Here is a 26,300-nt window from a genome sequence, read left to right on the forward strand (position 1 = left end):
GTCTAAAACAAAATTTGAAATGTGTGGAAAGTCAGTCTGACCACATGTTGGTCAAGAAAGAAGTCGCAAGTATGTTGAACGTGATTAACTATTTCACAAGTGTGTCAGCTTTTGTATTTTTCCTTTCTGCAGTAAACAATAGAGTTTGATATATAAATAATAAATACATTTTCACAAATATGCCTGGTCTCATGTGTGAATGCTTATCGTATGCCTATAATCCTTGTACAGACAAAGCTAGCTCACTGTTATTTCCATACCAGGAGCTTCATAACCTGGATTTGACCTTCCTCCCTCCCTTTATCTTCTGTACATTTCTCACATGATGACTGTGCAACAACCACACCAATATATTGAGAGTGGTGATTTGTATATTATTTTACATTTCCCCCCTGCACACAGACGTTCCCCCCACCCCCAACCCCTGCCTGTAGTACACCAGTTTGTTTATTTCTTTAGCTTCTTCTCTTCCTTCAAAACTTAACTGCTGCTTCTCTTCACAATCTAAATTTCCCAGCTCATTTCTACCCCAGGTTCAGGTACATCTGTGCTTATTTCTCTTGCCAAATTTTTCAGACCGATGTATTACTATTAGGTTGGTGCAAAACTCATTGTGGTTTTTGCCATTACTTTTTTTTTTTTTTTTTTTTTGAGACAGAGTTTTGCGCTGCTGCCAGGCTGGAATGCAGTGGCACCATCTCAGCTCAGTGCAAGCTCCTCCTGCTGGGTTCAAGCTATTCTCCTGCCTCAGCCTCCTAAGTAGCTGAAACTACAGGTGCACGCCACCACACCCAGCTAATTTTTGTATTTTTAGTAGAGATGGGGTTTCACCATGTTGGCCAGGTTGGTCTTGAGCCACTGACCTCGTGATCTGCCCACCTCAGTCTCCCAAAGTGCTGGGATTACAGGCGTGAGCCACTGTGCCCAGGCTTGCCACTACTTTTAAATGGCAAAAACCACAATTACTTTCTCACCCACCTAATAACTAACTAGCACTTTCTTTACACTGTCCTGAGGGTTCCTCAAGGGAAGTGACCATAATGCCCTTGACTTTCTCTGTACAGCAGACTATCTGTCTGGTACAGAGTAGGCACTAAGTAATTAAGCGATAAATCAGTAAATGTTTGATAAAGTAATACATACAGATGCTTCTATAATGAATTATTTATAAAAACCCTTTACCACAGGCTATGACTTGCACTAAGACAATGAATGAAACTCAGAAGTGTTGAATCAGAATCTCAGCCTCTACTCCCTCTTGAGAATGACAGAAGGAACTTTCTGATCTGTTCTCACCTAGACTTTGCCCCAAGATGGTCAATATGCTACTCAGGGACATCCAGGAGTGAGGCAAGCATCCTTAAGAGGGGAAACTCAGTCCTTTTCTCTTGACCTTTGATAGGCAGATTGTTGAACAGGACCTTATCTAATAATAAATTCTGATGACCTAAGAGAGGTCACTTGCCACAGAAAGTGGCCCTGGATGGAAAATTTTCACTGGCTCTAAAGGAAATGGAAAGGGTCATGAAATATGTAACAACTTCTGGAGTCATCAAGGTGAGAGAAGACATTGTGAAGAATCCCTCTGAGCTCACTCTGGATGATGAAGTGAAATCATCAGATAAGGGGTTCAGAGGTTAGTGAAACAGTGAGCAGGTCAAAGGAGGGAGAGGCTGGGAGCTGAGTGGAAGACAGCAGTGGAAAGTTTTAGGAAAGGAGACACAGAGCACTTCAGCCCAATTAAGGGATATAAGGTCACGCTCCTCCCTGTCCCTCAGTGTGCAGTAAACTAAGCCTGGTTCATTTGATCCCGGGGAAGTGGAGACACTGAGGCTGTGTTCAGTAGGCAAATGTCCTATAAAGAAAGGGATAAAGGAGAAGAAACACTGAGCAAAGACCAAGAAGGCAACTAAGAAAGGACTCAGAGTCTGCCAGGAGCATTGGCTCACGCCTGTAATCCCAGCACTTTGGGAGGTCGAGGCAGGTGAATCATGAGGTCAGGAGCTTGAGACCAACCTGACCAACATGGAGAAACCCCATCTGTACTAAAAATTAGCCGGGCGTGGTGGTGTGCCCTGTAATCCCAGCTACTCAGGAGCCTGAGGCAGGAGAATTGCTTCAACCTGGGAGGCAGAAGTTGCAGTGAGCCGAGATCATGTCACTGCACTCCAGCTTGTGTGACAGAGGGAGACTCCGTTGAAAGAAAGAAAGAAAGAAAAAAAAGAAAGAAAGAAAGAGTGAGAGAGAAAGAGAGAGAGAAAGAAAGAAAGAGAGAAAGAAAGAAAGAGAGAGAGAAAGAAAAAGAAAGAAAGAAAGAAAGAAAGAAAGAAAGAGGAAGGGAGGGAGGGAAGGAAGGAAGGAAGGGAGGAAGGAAGGAAGGAAGGAAAGGAGGGAGGAAGGGAGGAAGGTGGAGGTGAGAGGAGGGGGGAGGAGAGGGAAGGGGAGGGGAGGGGGGAGGGGAGGGAAGGGGAGGGGAGGGGAGGGAAGGGGAGGGGAGGGGAGGGGGGAGGGACGGGGAGGGGAGGGGAGGGAAGGGGAGGGGAGGGGAGGGGGGAGGGAAAGGGAGGCGAGGGGGGAGGGAAAGGGAGGGGAGGGGGGAGAGGAGGTGGGGAGGGGTCTGAGTCAAGAGTAACTAGGAGAAGCACTTCTACCTATTCCAGCTCCTATATCTATTTCTTTGATTACACACATAGTGTCTAATATGCACTGTGAGAGTAAACTTATAAATCAAAGGAATGAGTGAATCCAAGCGACTGGGAGCAGACGTTTTGAATATGGTTTATGGCAGCACGACCATCTAACACTTCAACACACCTCCCGAGCTCGTAGGTGCCATCTTGTGATAATTCTCTTCTTTAAAGATGGTCTAAATTAATGTGTTCAACTAATTACCACTGAATGTCTTCTGTAGGTCTTGAGAGGTATAATGTTTAAAGAGTCATGGCCTCCACCCGGGATACAAATCATAGTTGGTTGTAGGCATCTGCAATAATGAGATGGAATTCACTGGAGGATAAAGTGGGGGCTCAAGGAATGCAGAAGCCCATTCTACCTGTGGTTACCTATATCTAATTTCACCTACATGAAGAGCAAGATTCATTACCATGTAACTTCGGCCAGCTTGAGTTTAGGAGAAGGCACTCAGGTAACCTGCCCTGGTGCCTAAGCAGCCCTAGGGGGTTCTGAAGAGATAATTCCCATCTCCTGGGATCCAATGAAGACAAATGCCTGGTCCCTTCCTTGCTGAACTGAGATTTTAGCTTAACCTTATATTTTATGTGAAACAGTCCTTGTTGTTCACAGTTTGAGGAGTGAGTAAAAATATTAAAGGGAAATTTGGAGATTGAGACCAGCTTAACATAAGAATTTTTAATTAAAATTGAGCAGCATTTGATGAAGTAAGCAAAATTGCTAAGCCAAAAGCAAAGAATGCTTTAAATTCAGTCAAAGAAAAAGTATATTTGGAAATGTTCTGTACATATTTTCGTAATCAATACAGTAAAAAACTAGCAGCTCACCTGGAGGAGAAAAGAAGAGTAAATGTAATGGGCATGGAAGCTTCAAACTAAATTCGTTTTACAGAAGTAAGTTGGTGTGGGAGACTAAGAGAAACCCTGGCTGCAGAAACAGCTGATTTCTAATTGTGTATCTATCACTTGACCGACATGTTTGACACTGGGAAAATTATTTAACATCTCTGCAATAGATACTACTCAACATTATGAAGCAAAAGTAAGACAATTATATGAAATTTAATAGATGCTCAATAAATATACATTTCCTTTGTGTGTGTTCATTGGTAGCAAAAGGGAAGGCGGGTGATTGAAACATCAATGGGAGCGTGAAGAAACAGCCTATATAACCCCACATCCCTGTCTCTCTCACTCTCTCCCCGCAAAACCTATAGTCCACATATCATTAATATCCTGACTCAATTGCAAAGCTCAATATTACATGTCATTCCTTGTTTGAAATGGGAAGTTCTGAATATAAGAAACTGATGGAGACCGGGTGCAGTGGCTCACACCTGTAACCTCAGCACTTTGGGAAGCTGAGTCAGGTGGATCACGAGGTCAAGAGATCGAGACCATCCCGGCCAACATGGTGAAACCCCGTCTCAACTAAAAATACAAGAAAAAAAAAAAAAAAAAAAAAAGAGCTGGGCGTGGTGGTGTGTGCCTGTCCTCCCAGCTACTCGGGAGACTGAAGCAGGAAAATCTCTTGAACCTGGGAGGCGGAGGTTGCCGTAAGCTGAGATCACGACACTGCACTCTAGCCTGGTGACAGAGTGAGACAACAACAAAAAGAAGCTGATGGTATGACCACATGCTTGTATGTGACAAGCATCAGTTATACTGAAAATACTAGAATTGACCATTTTCAATTAAAAAAAAGGTCACCATCGGGGCACTCCAGTTTGTATTGAGCTTCTCATCCATGTCCTTCTGTCTTGGGGAAATTTTATACATCAATTAATGTGCTTTCTCTATAATTGCAGAAAGATGGAGATTCTCATTACCATTCATCCTTGTCAGCGTCGCAATTGCAAAAGTGCTGAATGTCCAGGCAGCTCTCGTCTAGGCCACACTCACACTGCTGGACCCCAGGAGGAGAACCTCCCCAGTAAGGGTGCCTTTCATTGGACCGCCCAATCCACCAGGTAAATGGTGTTCCATCTGGAAGACAAGATATTCCACCAGTCAGGGCAGGGCAAACCTGAAGTAACACAGGGGATGGCACAGAAACTGAGCTGAAAATATCTTGGAGAATAGATGTATATAGATAATCTCCTTCCCTTCCTGTCTTCTTCCCTCCCTCACTTCCCCCCTTCCCTGTGCTTGCTTTCTCCATTTCTTTGTTTCGTCATCTCATTTTTCTGTTCCTTCTTTTTCCATCTCTGTCTTTCTTTCTCACTCTTTCTATATATTTAAATTTGTATTTATACACCTATGCACACCCATATATGTACACATGTAAACAACATTTTCATCAAAATGTGTGTATAGTCAGGTATCGATGAATGGCAATGTTGAGAGGCAGTGTCGCAAAATTAAATTCTTACCAGATCAGGCACAACTAAGTAAGTTAGGTCAGAATTTAGACCAAAAATTTTAATATATGAATTTTTAAAAAGAGTAACTTTCTTTTACAACTACCAAAGAGAAAATGAGAACACCAGGGCAAAGATTAGCCTGACCTCTGTTCTCAGTTCTGGGTAGACAATGAGGAAGTTAGAGACTCCGGTGAACAAGAGGTTGGCTGTGTAAGACAGCTGATTCTGACTGTCTCCCATTGATTTCTCTCATAATAGTAGCCCCACATTTACCATATCTTCTGATTTTGTTTTTTAAAAAGAAGTCATACATTCCAAGCTGAAAGATTTGGGAGAAAAATAAAATAAAATAAAAGCACTGTGAAGGCTAATAATGTGTGGGCCTGAACAAACCCTTGTGAAGGTTATATTTAACCCAAATAACGCTGGTATGCAACCTGTGATTTCCAGTCTGTATATCTAACTAGAAACAAATAAATATAATAACTAACTAAATATCTAACTTGAGTCTTGTCCTTCTCAATTTTTTTTCTTTACAAAATGTAATTTAGTGAAACCTTTTGGATATTTATGATTGAGAATATTTCATTAGCTTAGAATTATCATTCTGAAAGTGATACGGTATCCAAAACAAGATAGGTAGAGATGGAAATGTTATACACTTTTAGACTGAAGGATGTGAGGCCTGGGCTCCCTTTGGTAATTGCCTTTTTTTTTTTTTTTTTTTTTTTTTTTTTTTTTTTTTGAGACAGAGTCTCACTCTGTCGCCCAGACTGGAGTGCAGTGGTGTGATCTTGGCTCACTGCAAGCTCTGCCTCCCGGATTTATGCCATTCTCCTGCCTCAGCCTCCCGAGTAGCTGGGACTACAGTTGCCTGCCACCACACCTGGCTACTTTTTTTGTAATTTTAGTAGAGACAGGGTTTCACTGTGTTAGTCAGAATGGTCTTGATCTCCTGACTTCATGATCTGCCCGCCTCGGCCTCCCAAAGTGCTGGGATTACAGGCATGAGCCACCGCGCCCGGCCGGTAATTGTCTTATTTGTGTGTGATATACAACAGGTGCTTAACATGTGCTTATTTAAAAAATGAAAGAAATATTTATTGACACTTTATATCATTTACAATTTTACAGTAGACTAATAGGAATTGTCTGAGGATGTTACTAGGATGAAATTTTGCCTAATCAAGATTCTAGTTTATATGCATATTTTTATGTGCAAACGTAAAAACCACAATTAATCTCTATATACAAATAACAACAATTTTCTCTTACTTGGCTCCAGGCTAACATCCCTATGAAAGCCACTGAGGTAAGTAGGAAGAGACCAGGCAACCTAGAGCTTTCAATAATCTGAAGGTCATGAGTAAAACATACAGAAGATACTTTGAAAAGCAACAGCATTTTAGGGGTGCTGATTCATGAAGCAGAGGGCCTGGAGGACTGCAGTCATCCCAACGTGGCACTCCACAGTCTGCCTAAAGTAAGTTCAATTCCTATGTCGTCTTTAAAGCTGGAGTTTCAATTAGAGATGTCTGTTAACTAGTGTGTTCTTTTAAAGAAAAGTTATAAACAATATGAATTCATTTTCTTGAGTTTCCAATAACTATAAATCACTGTACAATACTACACATGAATTGCTTTCTTCCTAAATCCCTGCTCAGGTGAGTCAAGCATACATGGCCTAGAGGACTGGCAGGAGCATGGAGCACATTCAGGACTGGAGTAAGCTTTGGTGGCTCATCGAAGCATGAGTCCAGCCAGCATGGGGGTGAAGCATTTTGTATTTGAATACATTTGTCAGTGTTGTCCTTGGGTCCAAAAGTGGAAAGAAATCTCTCAAACTCTCCCTCCTTCCAGCAGCCCAGGCCTCTCCTCTCAGACTCTAGAATCCAGACTACACAGTCAAGTCCCATGTCAGCAAGAGTTACTTTGTTTATGAACTACCGGAAAGGCTACAAGCACAATAATTGCATCATTACTAATGGTATAAGCTCTGAACAGCCAATTTGTGTGCAACTTCTGGTGGATGTGTTGCTTCTAGTAGATTTACCAATTCTTATTTGGTGTTTTCACTCCCTAGAAGTTCCATTAGCAGCCCAACTCTTAATTCTGTTTTGAATCCATCAACATCTTGCACCACTTTGGCCTCTAATGTCTCTCTCCTAATGTCTGGCTTAAAGGTTGAGAAGTTTAAAAGTTAAAAAATGTTTTAACCAATTGACTTTCAACAAACAAGAAGAAAAAGGTAGAGAACAAAAAATTATATATGTATATATGAAAACAGGAGTATTGCTAAATTTTCCCTCTAGATGTCCCATCTTTGTGTCTTGGTTCCTGTGGAGTATTGGAGAGATTCTAGCAAATGAAGCTACTGAGGATCAAACAGGGGTTTGACTCGCCTGAAGTCTTGACTCTAACCATGTAGTCAGGAAGAAAAAAGACATCCTGGGCTGCAAATTTTGGCCATTGCAGAAATTGAATTTTTTCTTTCCCGACAGGAGGTTCTTTCAAAAGTGAAGGAAAATAGCACAATTATAAATATTTTATTTTAAAACATATGCATTCATTCAACAAACATTTACTAAAGATTTATACTGTTTCAGACATGGTTCTAGGCACTTGGAATAAATCACGTAAGACAACATACCAAAATGAAGAAACAAACAAAACATGCCCTCCCTGTCGTTACATTGTAATTAGGAGGAAATGGCAATAATAACCTTTAAATAATTTAGTATTTAGAAAGGGTTAAGAGGTATGTTGTAATCGGTTTTCATGCTGCTGATAAAAACACACCTAAGACTAGGTAATTTATAAAGAAAAAGAGGATTAATGGACTCACAATTCCATCTGACTGGGAAGGCCTCACAGACATGGTGGAAGGCAAAAGGCATGTCTTATATGGTGGTGGACAAGAGAGAATGGAGTGCCAAGTGAAAGGGGAAACCCCTTATGAAATCATCAGATCTTGTAAGACTTACTCACTACCATGAGAACAGCATGGGGCAAATTGCCCCCATGATTCGATTATCTCCCACCGGGTCCCTCCCACAATACATGGGAATCACAATACATGGGAATCAGGATAAGATTTGGGTGGAGACATAGCCAAATCATATCATATAGGGAAAATACAAAACAGGCTAAGGAGAGCAAGTGTGCTGTGAAGAAGGGTATATTGAAGTTTTAAACCACACAAATCAGGAAAGACTTTGATGAAAAGATATCCTGAGCAAAACTTGTAGGCCACGGGTAAGTCACCTGTGGTCATCTGGAAAATCTCATTGCAGACAAAGGAAATGAACAACGTAAAGAACAAATCAGGGCATTTTTTAGAATCTATGGCTAGGTTTTTAAACTGCACTTTGCAAAATGTTGCAAATGCTCTGATAGGAAGGTTTAACAGGAAAAAAAAAATGGGTAGCATAAAACAGATAAAATAGAACTTAGTTGATCAGGTTCTTGAATAGAAGCTAAGAATTCCCTCTGCCTGTTCCAAGGCAAAAGGTATTTATTATGAAGATGCTGGACTGCCACAGAATCATAAATATAAAACCCTGCCCAGCTGGCTGCCCCTGAATGCTGAACGCCTAGAGACCAATTCAGTCAACATGCTGTCTGAACCACCAACACCTCCCTGCAAGTATCTCGAGCTGCAACCCTGTCTCCCCAAAGATGTGTCTCTGCAGCCCTTGTGTCTGCAAAAAAGAAGGTTCACATGGAGCCTGCTTCCTGGGGTTATCTTCCCATCAGAGCATCTCACAGGTAGGGCTGATGGATAAAGCACAAGTTGCATGCTTGAGTCCCAGCTGGAAAGGAGATTGGGGATTTAAATTCTGACTTCTTTGCTGTGGAGGCAGAACTCACAACACATTTCCCCCTAACACAGACATGTTATTCAAAAGCTAAGCAGACACTTAGTATCTCTTAATGGGTCAATATTTTAAATCTCTGAAATCTCTATTTCTTCCACCAAATGGGATTATTGATCCAAATATAAACCTATTCTGATGCTTCCGATAAACAAAGAACTCTATGAAATCTGGTGAGCAGAGCTTAGGGAGGTTCCACAATTTTGCTTTGACAACCAGGAAGGCACTTTGCTTTGACAACAAGCAAATGGGGACAAATTGTGTCTACCCTCCAGCTGCCTGCATGTGACATAGATATTTCTCCACAGTAGAGGTCTGCGTTATGCACTGTGCTTCCAGGGCCTGGGGCTCTGGGGATTTGTGAGGCCAGCTCCTTGGCTAGGAAGCCAGAGTTTTCATACACATCCCCAGCAGCCATGCCGTGCAAGGACTTCCACGAAAGAGCCAAGACTAAGAAAGCAAGAGGACTGGGACCTGATGAGAGACTCCTCCAGGAACTCCCAGTAGCAGTCTCAAAGCTCTTAGAGAGTTGGCAAAGTCCTCTGTAAGCAGGATATAAAAAATACGACTGAGGAATTGCATGAGTTTACATTACATCTATGTAAATATTATTGTCATATGACCTCATGCATTTAAACAAGATATGGGAAAACTCAAATTACATGTGTGTGTGTGTGTGTATATTTAATATATATGTATACACATATAAATCCTCCTAAGAATTTGTTTTAGAGTGTGCAAAGTAAGTGATCACAGAAGGTGATCTTACACACTGCCACACCATAATAATACTATAGCACAATGCAGTGTCAGCGTTGAGTGCTGGAACCTTTTCAGGATCTCCCTACCCCAAGTTTCAAGGAGACAACCACGAGTGTGTTTTGCTTTGTTGCAGACAACATGCAAATTGAGAGGCACAGTTTAAGCCCTGTAGCTGCCTTCTTTTCAAATGTTCAGTGTCTTTCTGAGTTTTTACTCGAAGTATTTTTATGGACTGAAATTCTTCCCCAATTTTAAAGTAGCTAGAGTATTCAACAAACAAAAGAAAAAAGTTTGCAAAACTACTATTTAACCCATTTGGCAGAGCAGACCGCATAAGGGTATGTTGTCTTAGGTCTGTCCATAAAACTCCTTGCCAGTGAACTTCCCTCAGTCATTTCAACACAGTGAGCCTCTTCCCCTCTTAATCAGGGTAGACGTAAAGTCCAAATATCCGCACTGTTTATCCACTGCAGAAATTTCTAGGTGTGTTTTACCTCCAATTAGGTTGCCAGCCTCAGGTTTCCATTTTTCTAATTATCCTAAACAGGATAATGCATCATAAACTTGGAGAAGAATTATCTCAATTGAGTCACAAAAAGACAGAAACAAAAAATAAAATTGCATACTCTAGAAGGTCTTATAAAGAGAACGTAAGTTTGGGGAGGGAACGTATGTGTGACAGAAAGAAAGAGAGACAATAAGGAGGAGGAGGAGGTAGAGAAAGTAAAAGCGGGAAGCAATATTGCATCCTCATTTGTTAAATCAGAGATTTCAGTCCATATAGACTCCTTTATGAACTGTTTCATAAAAGTATTAGACTTGAATTTAAATAATTCCAGCAGATCAAGTCTAGGGATTTTGCTAATAAGTGAATTACCACACTATCCTGACTCTAAAGTTTCCTCATGTAGAATAGGTATGTATTATATGCAGAGAAATGGTTCAAAGACAGAGAAAATATATATGTTTTATAGAAGACCTAAACATATATCTAATTTGTACATGCTTAGTTCAAATGATGATTTTTATAATGTAAGAAACTGAGGAGAATTCATACACGTGAGTTGCACAATTGTATGGCTTAATCATTGCGAGCTGTTGAACATAATTCAAACTGGAGATCTCTCTGTAATCTTGCAATTGTTTCAATTAAAGTCTTGACAACTGGAAAGCAGTAAACACAACAGCTTCCTGGTGGTAACTACAGCTACGGCCAAGAGAATCTAGCCTCTTCCCATTGCTATGAACAGTCCAAGAAAAATTCCAGACAATATCAGAATGGAGCTAGAAAGTTTCATAGATGTATACAGACAGTGCTCTGTTGAGCTGTTGTTGTCATTGTGGTTATCGTTTTCCTTTACATTTTTCTAAGTTTAGATGTAATATATTCTCATAGCCTTAGATTCTGACAAACTCAGTATGCCAACACGAAGAGTTTTAGTCCTCATTTCTTTTATTCGTACAATATTTGAAGTTGTAGGAGTAAAAGATGAGCAAATCTTTGTGGCAGTGGGTTCATGGGTGGAGTAAACCCCCCGCCCCACCTGATGTGAGGCTTGGCCTTGCTACTTGTGTAGCTCCATGGAATGTGTGCAGAAATGATAATGGTTCAGTTTGAGTGTAGACCTCAAGAGGCATGCATGTTTCCACCTGCCCTTCCAGAGCTTCCTTGACATGACCCTGGGAACACACCCCAGGAGGTCATGACCTCTCCAGTCACGGCCCCAGAATGTAACTCAGGAAGCACAGTTACCCAGTGGATGCACAGAGAAGTGAGCGTGAGAATAAGGACTGTACGTTGTATGTCACTAAGCTTTGGCAACCGGTTATATAGCGTTTTTGCAACAATAACTGACAAAATACAAATTAGATATAAATCACGTGAAAATAAATTCTGTAGGGGTTATAAAGAAGTACATAGAAAGACCAATGATGGCTCTAATTTCAAGATGTTTGTAATATGGTTAGAAACCCCTAGTGTCTTTCCCAGGCGCCCTTCTTCCTTCCCACATGTGATTTACATAAACCTAATCTGGGTTCACCTGGAGTCTGTCCCAACCCAGCCCCAGTGACTGGCTGTGTACGCTGACTTCCATGCCTTTGTCTCCTTCAAACACGGTGCTTGGCTGTCACTGCAATGTAGATAGCAGTTTTCCATGATGGTAATGGTCCTGCCTCATCTTTTTAAGTCTCGATGCCACTTACTCATGCATTCAGTTAAAAACTCTTCAGAGAACTTTGAAGGAACTATTCTCACAACTGGTCATTTAACTGTAACCTAATGAAACCAGATCTTGTACAGCTTTCTCACAGCCTCTGCCCATGGGATGATGCAAAATTGAAAGTTGTGTGTGTGTGTGTGTGTATGTGTATACACACATATGTATAATTAATTATATGTAAATTAACTATTACATTTATATTGTATAAAATTACAAATTCATGTATAAATTCAAAATATAATTCACAAATTATATAATTAAATATAATGATGTGAATTTCATATATTACATTCAATGGTTTAACTGTATGCTGTGAAAGGTCATGGTGTAATATGTCAGTGATATAAACTTTAATGAACTTTTGCTACCCTAAAAGAGCTCATAACACTTAGAGGGGCCGGGCGCGGTGGCTCAAGCCTGTAATCCCAGCACTTTGGGAGGCCGAGATGGGCGGATCACGAGGTCAGGAGATCGAGACCATTCTGGCTAACACAGTGAAACCCCGTCTCCACTAAAAAATACAAAAAACTAGCTGGGCGAGGTGGCGGGCGCCTGTAGTCCCAGCTACTCGGGAGGCTGAGGCAGGAGAATGGCGTAAACCTGGGAGGCGGAGCTTGCAGTGAGCTGAGATCCGGCCACTGCGCTCCAGCCCCGGCGACAGAGCGAGACTCCGTCTCAAAAAAAAAAAAAAAAACACTTAGAGGAAGGAGGCCCCACACACAGCTAAGAGTAATGAAAGTCAGAATGAGATCAGTGCCAAAGAGAGCAGTTAATAAAATTCTAGAAAAGGCCAGAGTAAGAAACTATGACTTCTCACCGGGGGTTGTGGGAACAGTTTTATGAAAATGGTGGCATTTGAGCAGAGGCTCAGAGGCTTGGTGTTGAGGAGGACTTCGACAAAGTGCGCCGTGGAGAAAGAATTTGTGTAGGTAAGGATCACAAAGAAAAGGAGATCTGTTTTTCACTGCAGTCGTCTTTAGGAAATGACTGTTTGGAATAATGAGATTTCTGTACATACTAAACATGCTTTATTCATTGCTTGTAGTTAAGCACTGGGGGCTTAAAAAATAAATCTACAAGAAGAGGCCACCAAAGTTATAAGGCTAAGAGATTACCAGCAATTGCAGTTACATGTCTCACTGTATGAACAAAATACACACCATTGAAATGCTGATTTAGAAAAGAAGATTCTGCCAACAAAAGAAAGTGTTTTATATGCTCTTTCTTTCTACATAGAATATCATTTCTGAGAAAACATTTAGTCAGAAAGAAAAACAACTTCATCCATCTTGGAAAATAACGGCAGGCATTCATCAAAGTCAATCTTCGTCTTCCCGCTTGCTGGTCAGGATCATTAATTCAGAACATATGTCTAATAGTGTGATTAAGGGCTAGTCTGTGACATTAGAAATTAACATTTTTATAATGTTGTTCAATGTTCTCTTCTCCCTGCCTATTGAATTGAAGTGAGCCAAAAAGAGAGAGGGAGAAACAGAAAAGATTAATGGTACTGCCTCTCAAAACAAATGATAAAAGTCACTTTGAGGGGATCATTTCAAGCTGGATTAGACAAAGCTCTCTAGAATGTACCATGGGGATCCTTCATGGTTAGACAAAGAGATGGACAATGTGATTAACTTACATGATTCTTTTGGCATTGTGTGAATTTTTGTAGAATATAAAAATACTTTTTATTTTATTGTATAATTTTTTCTTAAGAACCTTAGTGAAGAATCCCAGTAAGGTTAAATGACATTTAGAGTCACACGGTGACTGAGCAAAATGTGGGCTGCAGGCTCCGGACACCTGAGACTCCGCACAGCTCCTGTCCCAAACATCCTCCTTCACAAAGGCTCCCAGACCTTGATTCTTTTTTCCTTCCTTCCTTCCTTCCTTCCTTCCTTTCCTTCCTTCCCTTCCTTCCCTTCTGTCCCTTCCCTCCCTTCTTCCTTCCTTCCTTCCTTCCTTCCTTCCTTCCTTCCTTCCTTCCTTCCTTCCTTCCTTCCTTCTTTCCTTTCTTTTTTTTTTTTTTTTTGGAGTCTCATGCTCTCTCCCAGGCTGGAGTACAGTGGCACAATCTCAGCTCACTGCAACCTCCACCTCCCAGGTTCAAGCGATTCTCCTGCCTCAGCCTCCTGAGTAGCTAGGACTATAGGCGTGTGCCACCACACCCAGCTAATTTTTTATTTTTAGTAGAGACAGGGTTTCACCATGTTGGCCAGGCTGGTCTTGAACTCTTGACCTCAGTTGATCTGCCCACATCAACCTCCCAAAGTGCTGGGATTACAGGTGTGAGCCACCGTGCCTGGCATACCTTGATACTTTCCAATGTGCTGGAAACATCATGAAATAACATGAGCCTTACAGATAAAAAAGAACATTTTGAGACACTCTTATAAATCTGTAGGAAATGATAACAATAAAGGAACAACTCAGCATTGGAGTTAGATCTTCAGTTTACTACACAATTTCTCCCATAGGACAAAAGCCTTAGTTTTCAAATGCAGAGTGAGAAGAAAGAAGGAGGACTCTCAGCTCTTCATCAAGCTGTGATGTAGTAAAGAAACCTCTATTGTGTTAAGCCACAGAGATTTAGTGCGGGGCATGTTCATGACTACAGCATAGCTTAACCTATACTGATTCACACAGTAAAAAAAAAAAAAAAAAAAAAAGAATGAAAAACAGAGTTGGAAAAGCAAAATACCTGATATGTACACACAATCATAGAAACTGAGAATTGCAATAAATCTGACTACTAAAGCCATTGTGTATATTTATACTCATGATACTAATAAAAACATCCAGAATTGAGCATTTAAAATATTTGAGGCAGATTCATGCTCTTTTTTATGTTCTAGTTTATTTAGTCTCTACAACAACCCTATGAGGTAAATACCTTTATTTTCACTTTGCAGATGAGAAAACAAAGGCATAGATTGAGGTAAAATTACTTGCTAGTAACTCAGCTAGTTGATGACAGACCCTAGCTACAGTCATACTGATCTCTTTTGTGGGTAATTACAATAGACTCAAAAGTAAAATGCTTGCCACCATTTTTGTTCCAACTTCCAGAAGTTATTTTTGTAGCATCCAGAAAGGATTTTTAAAGTATGGACCATGTGATTTACCTCTGATTGAAATTTCCCAATAGTTCCCTATTGCAACAAGAAACAAATCCCACCTTCTTACCGTGGCCCATGAAACCCTATGCATGTGGTCCTGCAGATTTCTCAGCCTTACGTCTTATTCCACAATCCAGCCTGTGCCCTGCCCTCCAGCCGTGCTGGCCTCCTTGCTAGCCGTCACACATGCTCTTTGATGCTTGCTGCTTTCTGCCTGAACCCGTCCTCCCATGGGTCTTCATAGAGGCTGATGTCTTATCACTGGGCCCTGAAATTAACCAGTTAATTATTTCCAGTTAACCCTATCCAAAGCACTCCAACTCTCTTTTTTTTTTTTTGAGATGGAGTCTTGCTCTGTCACCCAAGCTGGAATGCATTGGTGCGATCTCAGCTTACTGCAACCTCCGCCTCCCAGGTTCAAGTGATTCTCCTGCCTCAGCCTTCTGAGTAGTTGGCATCACAAGAGCATGCCACCAGGCCCAGCTAATTTTTGTATTTTTAAAAGAGATGGGGTTTCTCCATGTTGGTCGGCCTGGTCTCGAACTCCTGATCTCATGATCTGCCCGCCTTGGTCTCCCAAAGTGCGGGGATTACAGGTGTGAGCCACCACACCCAGTCTATTGTTCTTAAGACTACTTACTACACCTGAAATCATTTTTCTTTGTTTGTATAATGTATTCCTCATTGGAATTAGGACAAGGGCTTTTTATGGCTTGTTTATGACTATATATCACCAATATAGAGAATGGTAACTGGCTTGCACTAAGAACTACACACATATTTGCTGAATGAACTCATGACTAAATGCCCCCCCCAAAAAAAGAAACAACGCAGAAAGATTTTCTATAGAAGACATTAAAAAATGTGTTTTGCAGAAATATATATGATTATGATGCCTTTAGCTTCTATATTGGTGCATTCATCTTTGGCATTTTAGGTTAGCATTGAAGAAATCAAGGGTTTTTTTTTCCATTTTAGTCACATCTCCAGAAAGAGACACCTATTAAGCCTTTGAATAATTGCTTACTATAAGTGTGGCATAGAATGAGACCACCATATAGTAAGGTTTTCACATATCAGTTCATTCATGTAGTAAACAAACCAATATGAAACATCTGCAATGGTCAAGACTCTTGTCTGATTGAACCTGGTTACCATAAAAGATAAAACATTTATGAATCTTGCCATCAAGTTCTTCACAATGAAAGGATAAGGGAAAGAAAATGTTAAACATTATTTTTAATTCAATTTAGAAAGAAATAAATTTGATGTACAATATTAAGCAATATGTCGAAAGCAAAAGGAAGAAAAATGGCTATTTAAGGGAGAGTACAGTGTCAGGGGGAACATCTAAAGTAATTTTGTTTTGTTTTGTTTCATTTTGTTTCATTTTGTTTGCCTCAGTCTCTTGAATAGCTGGGATTACAGGCACTTGCCATCATGCCCGGCTAATTTTTGTGTTTTTATAGAGACAGAGTTTCACCATGTTGGTCAGGCTGGTCTTGAACTCCTGACCTCAGGTCATCTGCCCACCTCAGCCTCCCAAAGTGCTATGATTACAGGCATGAGCCACTGCACCTAGCCTAAAGTCATTTCTTCTATGAATACACCCGCCATTTCAGTTTACAAACCAGTGAGGAAAGTTGGATATCCATAGCACTAACCTTCAAAACAAGGTTCACATCACATAACTCATTCAACCCTCTCAACAAAAAGCTGTTAAGATGCTTGTTCTCATCTTACAGATAAAGAAATGGTAGCTAACAACGGATTAGCAAATTCCCCAAAATCACACCGAAAAGAAAAAAGATATTTAATTTAGATCTTATGGCTCCAAATCCCAATAATATTTTTACATATTATGTGAAACCTGGTCCTACCAGAGATGGAAATAAAAGAATACTACATATCTTCAGAGCACTTGTTCTTGAATCAATATTAAAATAGTATAAATCAAATAATCATTACATTGGTAAAACTACAGATCATTATTGAATATGTATCCTCAACCTTCTTGGGGATATTCCCAACTGCATTGTATCTCCAACTGTATTAGTCTACCTACTGATTTATCTAAAAAACAAATTAACAGAAAAGCAAAAAAAAAAAAAAAAAACCTTGTAGAAATAATTGTTCTAATAAGTATCATTGTTTCTATGAAGTCTAATTGGCCTGAACATCTACAATTTTTCTCAGTAGCTACCTAGGAATGATAGGCTAATCATGTAACTGGGAATCAGTTGAAATTTTTCCTTAGAAGTCTTATATCAGCGTCTCTCAAAGTATAGCATCTAGCTACTTGAATCAGAATGATCTGGGATGTCTTAAGGACATGTTTTTTGTTCGTTTGTTTTTGGGTTGGACAGTCATTGACTCAACTAAAAATTAATTATTGTGGAGGAAAGAGGGTACATATATATAGAAGGGAAAGCTAGAATTCTCTGCCCAAAGCTGTCAACAACATTAAAATGGATATCATACAGCCATGTATTAATGCATTTTACCCAGGACATGGGTTTTTGAAAACTTTCCAGACACTTGGGGAGTACAGCCCAAGATTCTTCCATTTATTTCACACTCATCAAGTGACACGAAAACTTTACTCAAGTTTACACACTTAAATTTTAGAATCACTAATTACAAAGTTTGAACTTTATTTAAAATTGTCAGGCCTCTATCCCCTTTCTTTTATAAGGAATTCTTGTTTGATGGCACCACGGATTGCTAAACATTAATGAGCTACTTAGTTTTAGGTTTCACTCTTATCAAATCACATGTGTTAGGTTATAGCGGTTCCAGTTAAAGAAAGGTAGGATGATAAGTGGAGACAAATAAAATACAGAGAAAAAAATAAAGGTTAACTTGGAACTGAGAGAAGGTCACCAAATTTCTGGTTTAACTAACTCATATTAGAATTAAAAGCAGGCAGTTGCTCTGCTTCTGTCTTGGTCAAACATAAATCTAGTGTGCATGTGATGATGCTACTTTTCTCACAAATTTGCTACAAGAGTCCCAAAGGAGCATCTCCCACAGTTACTCCTTCTTCACTAGCCCCCATTCCCATTCCCTTTTGCTTCATTTCTGCAGCGAACTCTGTTCCATGATTTGAAAATATCAGTGAGGTTCATTTAGATTTCTTGTGATTTTTGTTTACCCTGCTTCACACACACACACACACACACACACACACACACACACACACGTCACTAGGTCCCAATTCCTGTGTCAAACGCTCTCTCATGCTCACTTTTCATTTGTTTCCATGGGAAGATGATAACATTTTTCCTCTCTTCATTCTATCCCTCTCTCCATGTGTTCATTAGTGACTCCATGTAGAAGGGTTTATCAGTCTTCCTCCCACCCCACCACCCTTCAGTGGACCAGGCCTTTGGAGATGTAGGGTGTTTTCCTCTGTCCTTCGTCATAGATATTTTATCTATTGCTTACACACAAATGCCTAAAGTCTTGGCTCTCCAGCTCTGCATTCTTTTCTGAGCTGTTTGACAGACAGCTGCTCCATCAAATGAGCAGCATGTTACTATGTGGTGTGTCCTTTTTCCCACTCAGGCTTCTCACATGTTTTCCCATTTTTCACAGCCTTAGGTTGACAAGTTTAATACTACGTTCAACAAACGCTAGCCTCTTAACCATCAAGACAGCAAAGCCTGTGTAAATTTTAGAATCACTGATTACAAGGTTTGAACTTTATTTAAAATTGTCAGGCCTCTATTCCCTTTCTTTTATGAGGAATTCTTGTGTGAGGACACCACGGATTGCTAAACACTAATGAGCTACTTAGTTTTAGGTTTCACTCTTACCAAATCACACGCTGTTAGGTTATAGGTTATAGTGTTCTTACTAACACTCTCCCCCATCGAAACTTTCTTTCCAAATCTGCAGTGTGGGCTTGCTCTGTCCTGTCTGCACATCACAGCAATCTACTCTGCACACATGCACTCAACTAGTTTTCTTAAACTATTTGATTACGGCCGGGCTCGGTGGCTCAAGCCTGTAATCCCAGCACTTTGGGAGTCCGAGACGGGCGGATCACGAGGTCAGGAGATCGAGACCATCCTGGCTAACACGGTGAAACCCCGTCTCTACTAAAAAATACAAAAAACTAGCTGGGCGAGGTGGCGGTGCCTGTAGTCCCAGCTACTCGGGAGGCTGAGGCAGGAGAATGGCGTAAACCTGGGAGGCGGAGCTTGCAGTGAGCTGAGATCCGGCCACTGCACTCCAGCCTGGGCGACAGAGCGAGACTCCGTCTCAAAAAAACAAAACAAAACAAAACAAAAACTATTTAATTACAATGCTTTCTGCCAGCAAAACATTCAATAGTATCTTATTTGCAAATGAATTTAAAGAAACAAAAAACTAGCAATCTGCTATTCAAAACCTCTACTCCTGGACCCCCAAGCTACTTTTCATATTGGTCTACCCTCCCAGACATATGTTCTTCCTCAATCAAATTGGGTTGTTACTCATTTTTTTTTTTAAATCTTGTTTTGTTTAGTTTGAATTTCTGCTAACATAATGCTTTCCTGCAGGAATAGTTGACTTCCACTCTTCCACATTTTGACATATGTAAATTCTACTTCTCTTCTTTTTCAAAGCCCTTTTTAAAGGATTTTTCTTCTAAGAAGTCTTCTCTTACAATTTTATTTGAAAGTGTTTCCTCTTCTCCACTGTATAGCACTTTGAAAAAAATGAAAATTATTGACTGACTGCATACTGTCTTATATTGGGCTATTTCTGTTAACTTCTTTAACAAGTTGTAATTTCTTTATACAATATCGAGACTAATTATATGTATAACATTCCATTTTCCAAATACTTCCTTACAAAGTTTGAAGAATATTTATTACCTACGATGCTGTGTGTGTGTGTATAATATACACAAGGAGGTATTAACATTTCCCCCAAAATCTCCTAATCTTTTCTTAAATAAGATGTTCGATAAATCCATAATTTTGTGTTAAGTGAACCGGGAGTAAATGTTGCATTGCTAATCAAAATGCCATTGTGATTATTCATGTTAATAGACTCACCTCCAAGTCACTGTTTCCATTTATCAAGACAACAACTAATTCACTGCTGTTTATATTCTGAGTCTTTTAACCAAAGTGTAAATCCCTCATGGTGATGGCATATTTTATGGAATTTTTGTGTTTGAAAACATGTCACAAAGGGTGAGAGCTCTTATGTAAGGAACTCAATATTTTCTATAGCTTCATCAACTAATTAACACACATTTACTATAAATTGTAGAAAGTTTGAAATAAGTACTCTGTAGTAGAAAATACTAAATTCAGTGCATTTTTCTTATGAAAAGTAAATTTGGTATGCATTTTAGTCTATTTGATCAGCTATAACAAAATTCCATAAACTGGATAGCTTATGAACAACAGAAATTTATGTCTCACAATTCTGGATGCTGGGAAGTCCAAAATGAAGGCAATTCCCATGTCTACTGGGCGCTTACTTTCTGAATCAGGGAAACTGCCTCGTTGACATGTCCTTTCGAGGTAGAAGGGCTTAGGGTCTCTCTTGGGCCTGTTTCCTAAGGGCATTAATCCTGTTCATGAGAACTTTATCCTCATGGTCTGGTTCCTTCCCAAAGGCCCCACCTTCTTATGTCATCACATTGGTGATTAGGTTTCAAAGTATGAATTTTGGAGGAATACAAATATTCGTACCATAGCAATATGATAGAATTATATTGATCCATTAATGCTTTCTAAGATAATTTAGTTGCTGAAAAGAAAGAAGAAGTATGGAATAAAATAAGTTGAGCAACTGAAACTCAATTATGTATTTTATCTTCAAAAGTATCTAGTCTTTATCAACATTTTATCTTGAGCTCACTCATTATAAAACAAAAAAGAATCGCATTTCCAGCCGTGCACTCAAAAACGCTATAATACTGATCCCTGACAAGCTGCTATTTTGCATTGTAATGCATTTTTAAAATTTTCTTTGTCTAAGTAAAATATACTAAGATGAAAAACTAAACTTGCTCAGAGTAAAAGAATAAATTTTCACCCAAATGGTGAACAAAGAAACCTAAATGGAAGGAGGGTATACTGTGTTTATATTATAAACTCTTGAATTGCCTTACCCTATTAAGAATTGCGTTCCTTTCAACACACATATACACACACACAATACACACTCACACTCATGCACACACTCACACTCATATACACCCTCATACCTGCACACTCACACATACACTCATACACACACACTCATAAACCCAGAAACACACACTCATAAACACACGCACACACATACACACACACACCCATACACACGTTCTTACACATAAACACCTATATGATCTTTCTTACACAAAATTGGGTAAGTGCCCTTTGCCCTTTCTTATTTCTTTTTTCTGTCTTCTTTCTCTCCTGGTTCTCCTTTTTCTCTGTCTCCGCATTTGTCTCTCTCTCTCCTTCCTTCCTTTCTTTCTTGCTCTCTTTCTCCTCCTCCTCTCCCCAAATTATTATTACCTCTCTTGTTCCCTCTTCTCTCCCCATATTCCTTCCTTTAATTCCCTCCCAAAAAGCAACCCTTTTAGACACCTTAGCACAATGGATTCAACAAGAATTTATCACAATCCTCTCTACAGTATTTTATTGTTGATGGTTAATAAGCATTATCTGCTTATGGTAAAAGAAAAAAAAAAGTGAAAAAAGGTGAGAAAAGAGCCAGCAAGAACCTTTGAAATAAATACCTACATGAATCAAGTTTCCTTTCAAATTCATTATAATAGGTGGGTAAATACATCAAAGAGAGCAGGAAGGAGACAAAGTGAGTTTGCTTTTCACAATGCTAATGAACAAACAAAAATTCTCTATTCATTTATGTCTGCACTTGAAACATGACTGATGGCTGCAAGTCTAATACTCATTAGAGGTCTGAGCAAGGCACAGACAGAAAGTTGATGGAGTCCACCGATCACACCCATTAGGAAGTGCTGGAAACAGCACGAGGCAGCAACATAAGAAGAATGGGCACAGAGCAGCTCTTCTAATGAATAAAATATGAAGAACTTCGCAATTACACAGACCAGAAAGAACTGGCCAGAGGATCATCAGCATAACGACAGTAATAAAAATAGGATTTCATGCCTGTATCTCCTATTTCACAGCCCCATATCTGAATAATATTTATTAACCACTCTCCTGTTTATGATTATTTACAGGTATATAACAAAAAATAAAATAAGGCTATGGATTTCTTGTCTTTGAGGATTTTCTATTCCATGATACCCCACAAAGGTCATTTAATTATTCTGAAGGATATTTTACAATCATAAAATATATGAAATTGGCAATTTTGGTTTCTGAGCAAGAATGTACCATTTAAAAAAATACTTTGTGTTTTATAAAACTAGATAAAATCAAAACAAAAAAACTAGATGAAATCAAAATAAAGTAATTTTCTAAATAAAAAACTGAAAACATAGGCTAGTGTTTACTCAAGACTTACAACGTACTAGTTGCTATGTTTCCACATCATAAAAGGTAGAGAAGAAGAATTGAATTTATGAGAAGTTGACTGTAACCTACTTAAGGGCAGGGATGATTGGTAGTCATTATACACCAGCATATTTTAGACATTCAGTAATTCTTTAAATAATAATTGAATGAATAAATACATATCTGTTTGCAGATTTATATGTCTGTACACATGTCCACACACACACACGCACACCTGTATACTACACAAAACACCATTCTCATCAAAAGATGTAGTGATACAAACACTCTTAATAATAACTGCAATACCATTCCCCTCAAGACACATTTTTTACCTAAAATTTAAGACAGGATTTTTACTGAAAAACTTGTAGCTCTATTGGTCACAGACAGGTCTACATTTTTTCAGATAACAGGGTGCAGGGCTTCATTTTTCAAGAAGTCATGTTGTTGCTATCACAAGAAAAAGCTAAGTGATTGGAAATAATGTGATATACTACATGAGCACTCAAGTCTGATGCTGGAAAACTTATTCCTTGTCTTTCATCAGGACACACCATTAACAGAGGCTGCCTTCTAGGATCTCAGTCAATATGAACAAGTCAATTAAAGGGCCTTTCAGCTGACAGAGATAGTTAATGCATTGTTGGCTGCTCTCTTAGAAGTCTAGAATCAAATTAGAAAAATAAGCACATTACAAAAAAAAAAATGAATGTTAACAGGTTTTTAGGATAGTGTAATTCAAGCAATATCTAAGATTTAGGACTCATTTGTGGTTAGAGTGAAAATATCTCAAAATAGCGGATGTAGTTATTTTATCTTGAGTATCTGGTTATTCCGGAACTTTGAGTAACAACTGTCATATTTCATCAAAGATGATAAAATAGGTCATCATTGATAATTGGTCGTACCTTTATTTTTGTACCACTAAGAAAGAAAAACCGTTGCCAGTTCAACAATCATACCCCATTGATTCTAAGATTCATTTCAACTTCAAAGATATCAAAAATGTAAAACAAAATTAGGATTTGACTGTACTTACACATATAATTAAGCCTCTTATAAATCATTCCATCTGAAATTAATGCTCTTTTTTTTACCTAGTCAGAGAAATTGCTCAGAATTGTTTATTGACTATATAACAAGGATAAAGGATGATGCCTACCAAAGAAAACAATAATAACAAATTCATTATTCTTCTATTAATATTTTCTTATGAACAATAACTGCTTTTTGCCAAAATTAGACATTATTATAAGTATTTCATTGTATTACATTAATAAAATATTTGAAGATTAGAGTTCTCAAATACGAAATGCATATACATGGAGTCATTTCAAAAGAGGTCCTGAAATTCTCTGATATTCCTCTCACTGGGAGATAAGGTTTGTGTCTCCTCTTAAATCTGAGTGGGCTGACTCCTACAGCCAGTAGATCAGGATTGATGTGACATTACATGACTTCTCATGTGGGATACTAAACGACCTGGTAAGGTCCAGCAGTTCTTGGATTATAATTCCATGAAAGGCCCTTGTTGATTACACCCTGAGAGCCCAAAATGCTGTCTCTTTTTGCATGCCAGCCAACAAAGTGAGAAGGCCTTTATAAGACTTTAATCTAATTTGGAAATTCACACCAGAGAGTAGAAAATAGTCTAGCGTATATATTCGATTATAAATTAGAACTGAGTTTAGTTTACAAATAGGATTATGAAGACTCATTCAAATCCTATTTGTGGAGTTGCCAGATTTTAGAATATGTCATTCAGAAAAAGGCAAAAAATCCTCAGAATTTTATTAAAGGTTTTAAGCCAATTTTTCCATGCCTCATTTCATATTTATTATAAATATTACCTCTCCCATGAAGCTTTATTGATCAAATCAGCTATGAATAACTATTACTTCAGACTTTTTAGAAAATAATGTATATGTATTACAGTTCTATATTTAAAGATATTTTACATTCATTGAAATAAAGAGCAACATTATTTGTGTCTGTTCATTTCTTTGATTTCAGGTGGTTTTCAATGAGAACATGATCAATAAATCTGAACAGATCAATAATGAGTAAGAATATTGCATCAGTAATCAAAAACCACCCAATAAAGAAAAGCCCAGTATCATGTGGCTTCACTGGTGAATTCTAAGCAACATTTAAAGAACCAGTGCCAATCCTTCTCAAACTCTTACTTCCATAAATTGAAGAGCAAGGAACATTTCTTAACTCACTTTAAAAGGCCAGCATCTGCCTAATATCAAAGCCAGGCAAGGGCAAAAAAATTGCAGGCCAACATCACTGATGAACACAGATGTAAAAGAATCCTCTACAGAATACTAGTAAGTGAAATTCAAAAGCACATCAAGAGCATCACATACCATGATCAAGTGAGATAAAAGATTGTTCAACATATACAAATCAACAAATGTGATACACCACATTAGCAGAATATGAATGAAAACTTTTTATCCTCTAAATATATGCAGAAAAAATATTTGCAAAATTCAACATTGCTTCATGATAAAGACTCTCAACAAATTACGTACAGAAGGAACGTACCTCCACACAATAAAGTCCATATATGACTAACCTAAAGCTAACATCATACTCAACCTTTAAAGACGAAAGTTTTTCTCTAAGATTAGGAACAAGGAAAGGATGCCCATTCTGGCTACTTCTATTCAATACAGTACTTAAAGTCTTGGCCAGAGCAATTATATAAAAAATATAAATAAATGAAAGCATCCAAAACTGAAAAAAAGTAAAATTTTCTCTGCAGATGACATAATCTTATACATAAAAATCCCTAAGATGATGCCAAAAACTGTTAGAATAGATGAATTCTGTAAAGTTGCAAAAAACTAATCAACATATACAATTTATTAGTGCTTCTATACATGAACAATGAATTGTCTGAAAAACAACAAAACAATCTCATTGAAATAGCAACAAAAATGAATTCCCTTAGGAATAAATGTAACCATGGAAGTGTAAGATCTGTACACTGAATATTATAAAACATTGATAAAAGAAATAGTGAAAGAAATGGAGAAATAGGCCATTTCATGGATTCAATGAATTAATATTGCTACAATGACCATACCACTGAAAGGTCAATGCAATCATTATCAAAATTTTAATGGCATTTTTCACAAAGTTAGAAAAAAAAATGATTCTACTATTTATAAAGAACCACAAAAGACCCCAAATAGTCAAATCAATCCTCAACAAGAACAAAACTGGAGACATCACACTTCCTTATTTCAAATAGAAAGCTATAGTAGTCATAATAATATGGTACTGTCATAAAAGCAGACATATAGACCAACAGCGCAGAATAAATAACCTCAAAGTGAATCCAGGCACTTAAAGTCAGCTACCTTTGACAAGAGTACAAAGAACAAAACATTGGGAAAGGTCAGTCTTTTCAATAAAGATGTTTGAGAAAACTGTATATCCACATATAGAAAAGTAAAACTGGACCCTTATCTCATGCAATATGTAAAAATCAACTAAAAATTGATTAAAAATTTAAAAATAAGGCCTGTACCTGTAAAAATAACAGAAGAAAACACTGGAGAAAATCTTCATGACGTTAGTCTGAGCAACATTTTTTTAGCATGACCCCAAAAGCACAGGCAACAAAAGCAAAAATAAACCAGAGGGACTGTATCAAACTAAAAATATGCCGTACATTTAAAAAAATCAACAATCGAGAGTGAAAAAATAGCCTATGGAATGCATGGGAGGAAATATTTGCAAACCATACATCTGATAAGGGGTTA

The 26,300-nt window shown here is 38.5% G+C and overlaps 1 protein-coding gene across 2 annotated transcripts in view; it reads right to left on the reverse strand.

The window, feature by feature from the left end:
* The window catches only part of LOC105492445 (contactin associated protein family member 5), a 909,336-nt gene that overhangs the window by 177,864 nt on the left and 705,172 nt on the right, over positions 1–26,300 (reverse strand). For both annotated transcript variants that reach the window (XM_071072554.1, XM_071072553.1), the window contains exon 14: positions 4,520–4,676. In XM_071072554.1, the coding sequence (XP_070928655.1) occupies positions 4,520–4,676 (157 nt within the window). The remainder of the gene's footprint in view (positions 1–4,519; positions 4,677–26,300) is intronic.

Source organism: Macaca nemestrina, chromosome 11 (genome assembly GCF_043159975.1).
Source record: "Macaca nemestrina isolate mMacNem1 chromosome 11, mMacNem.hap1, whole genome shotgun sequence".
Taxonomy (NCBI): Eukaryota; Metazoa; Chordata; class Mammalia; order Primates; family Cercopithecidae; genus Macaca; species Macaca nemestrina.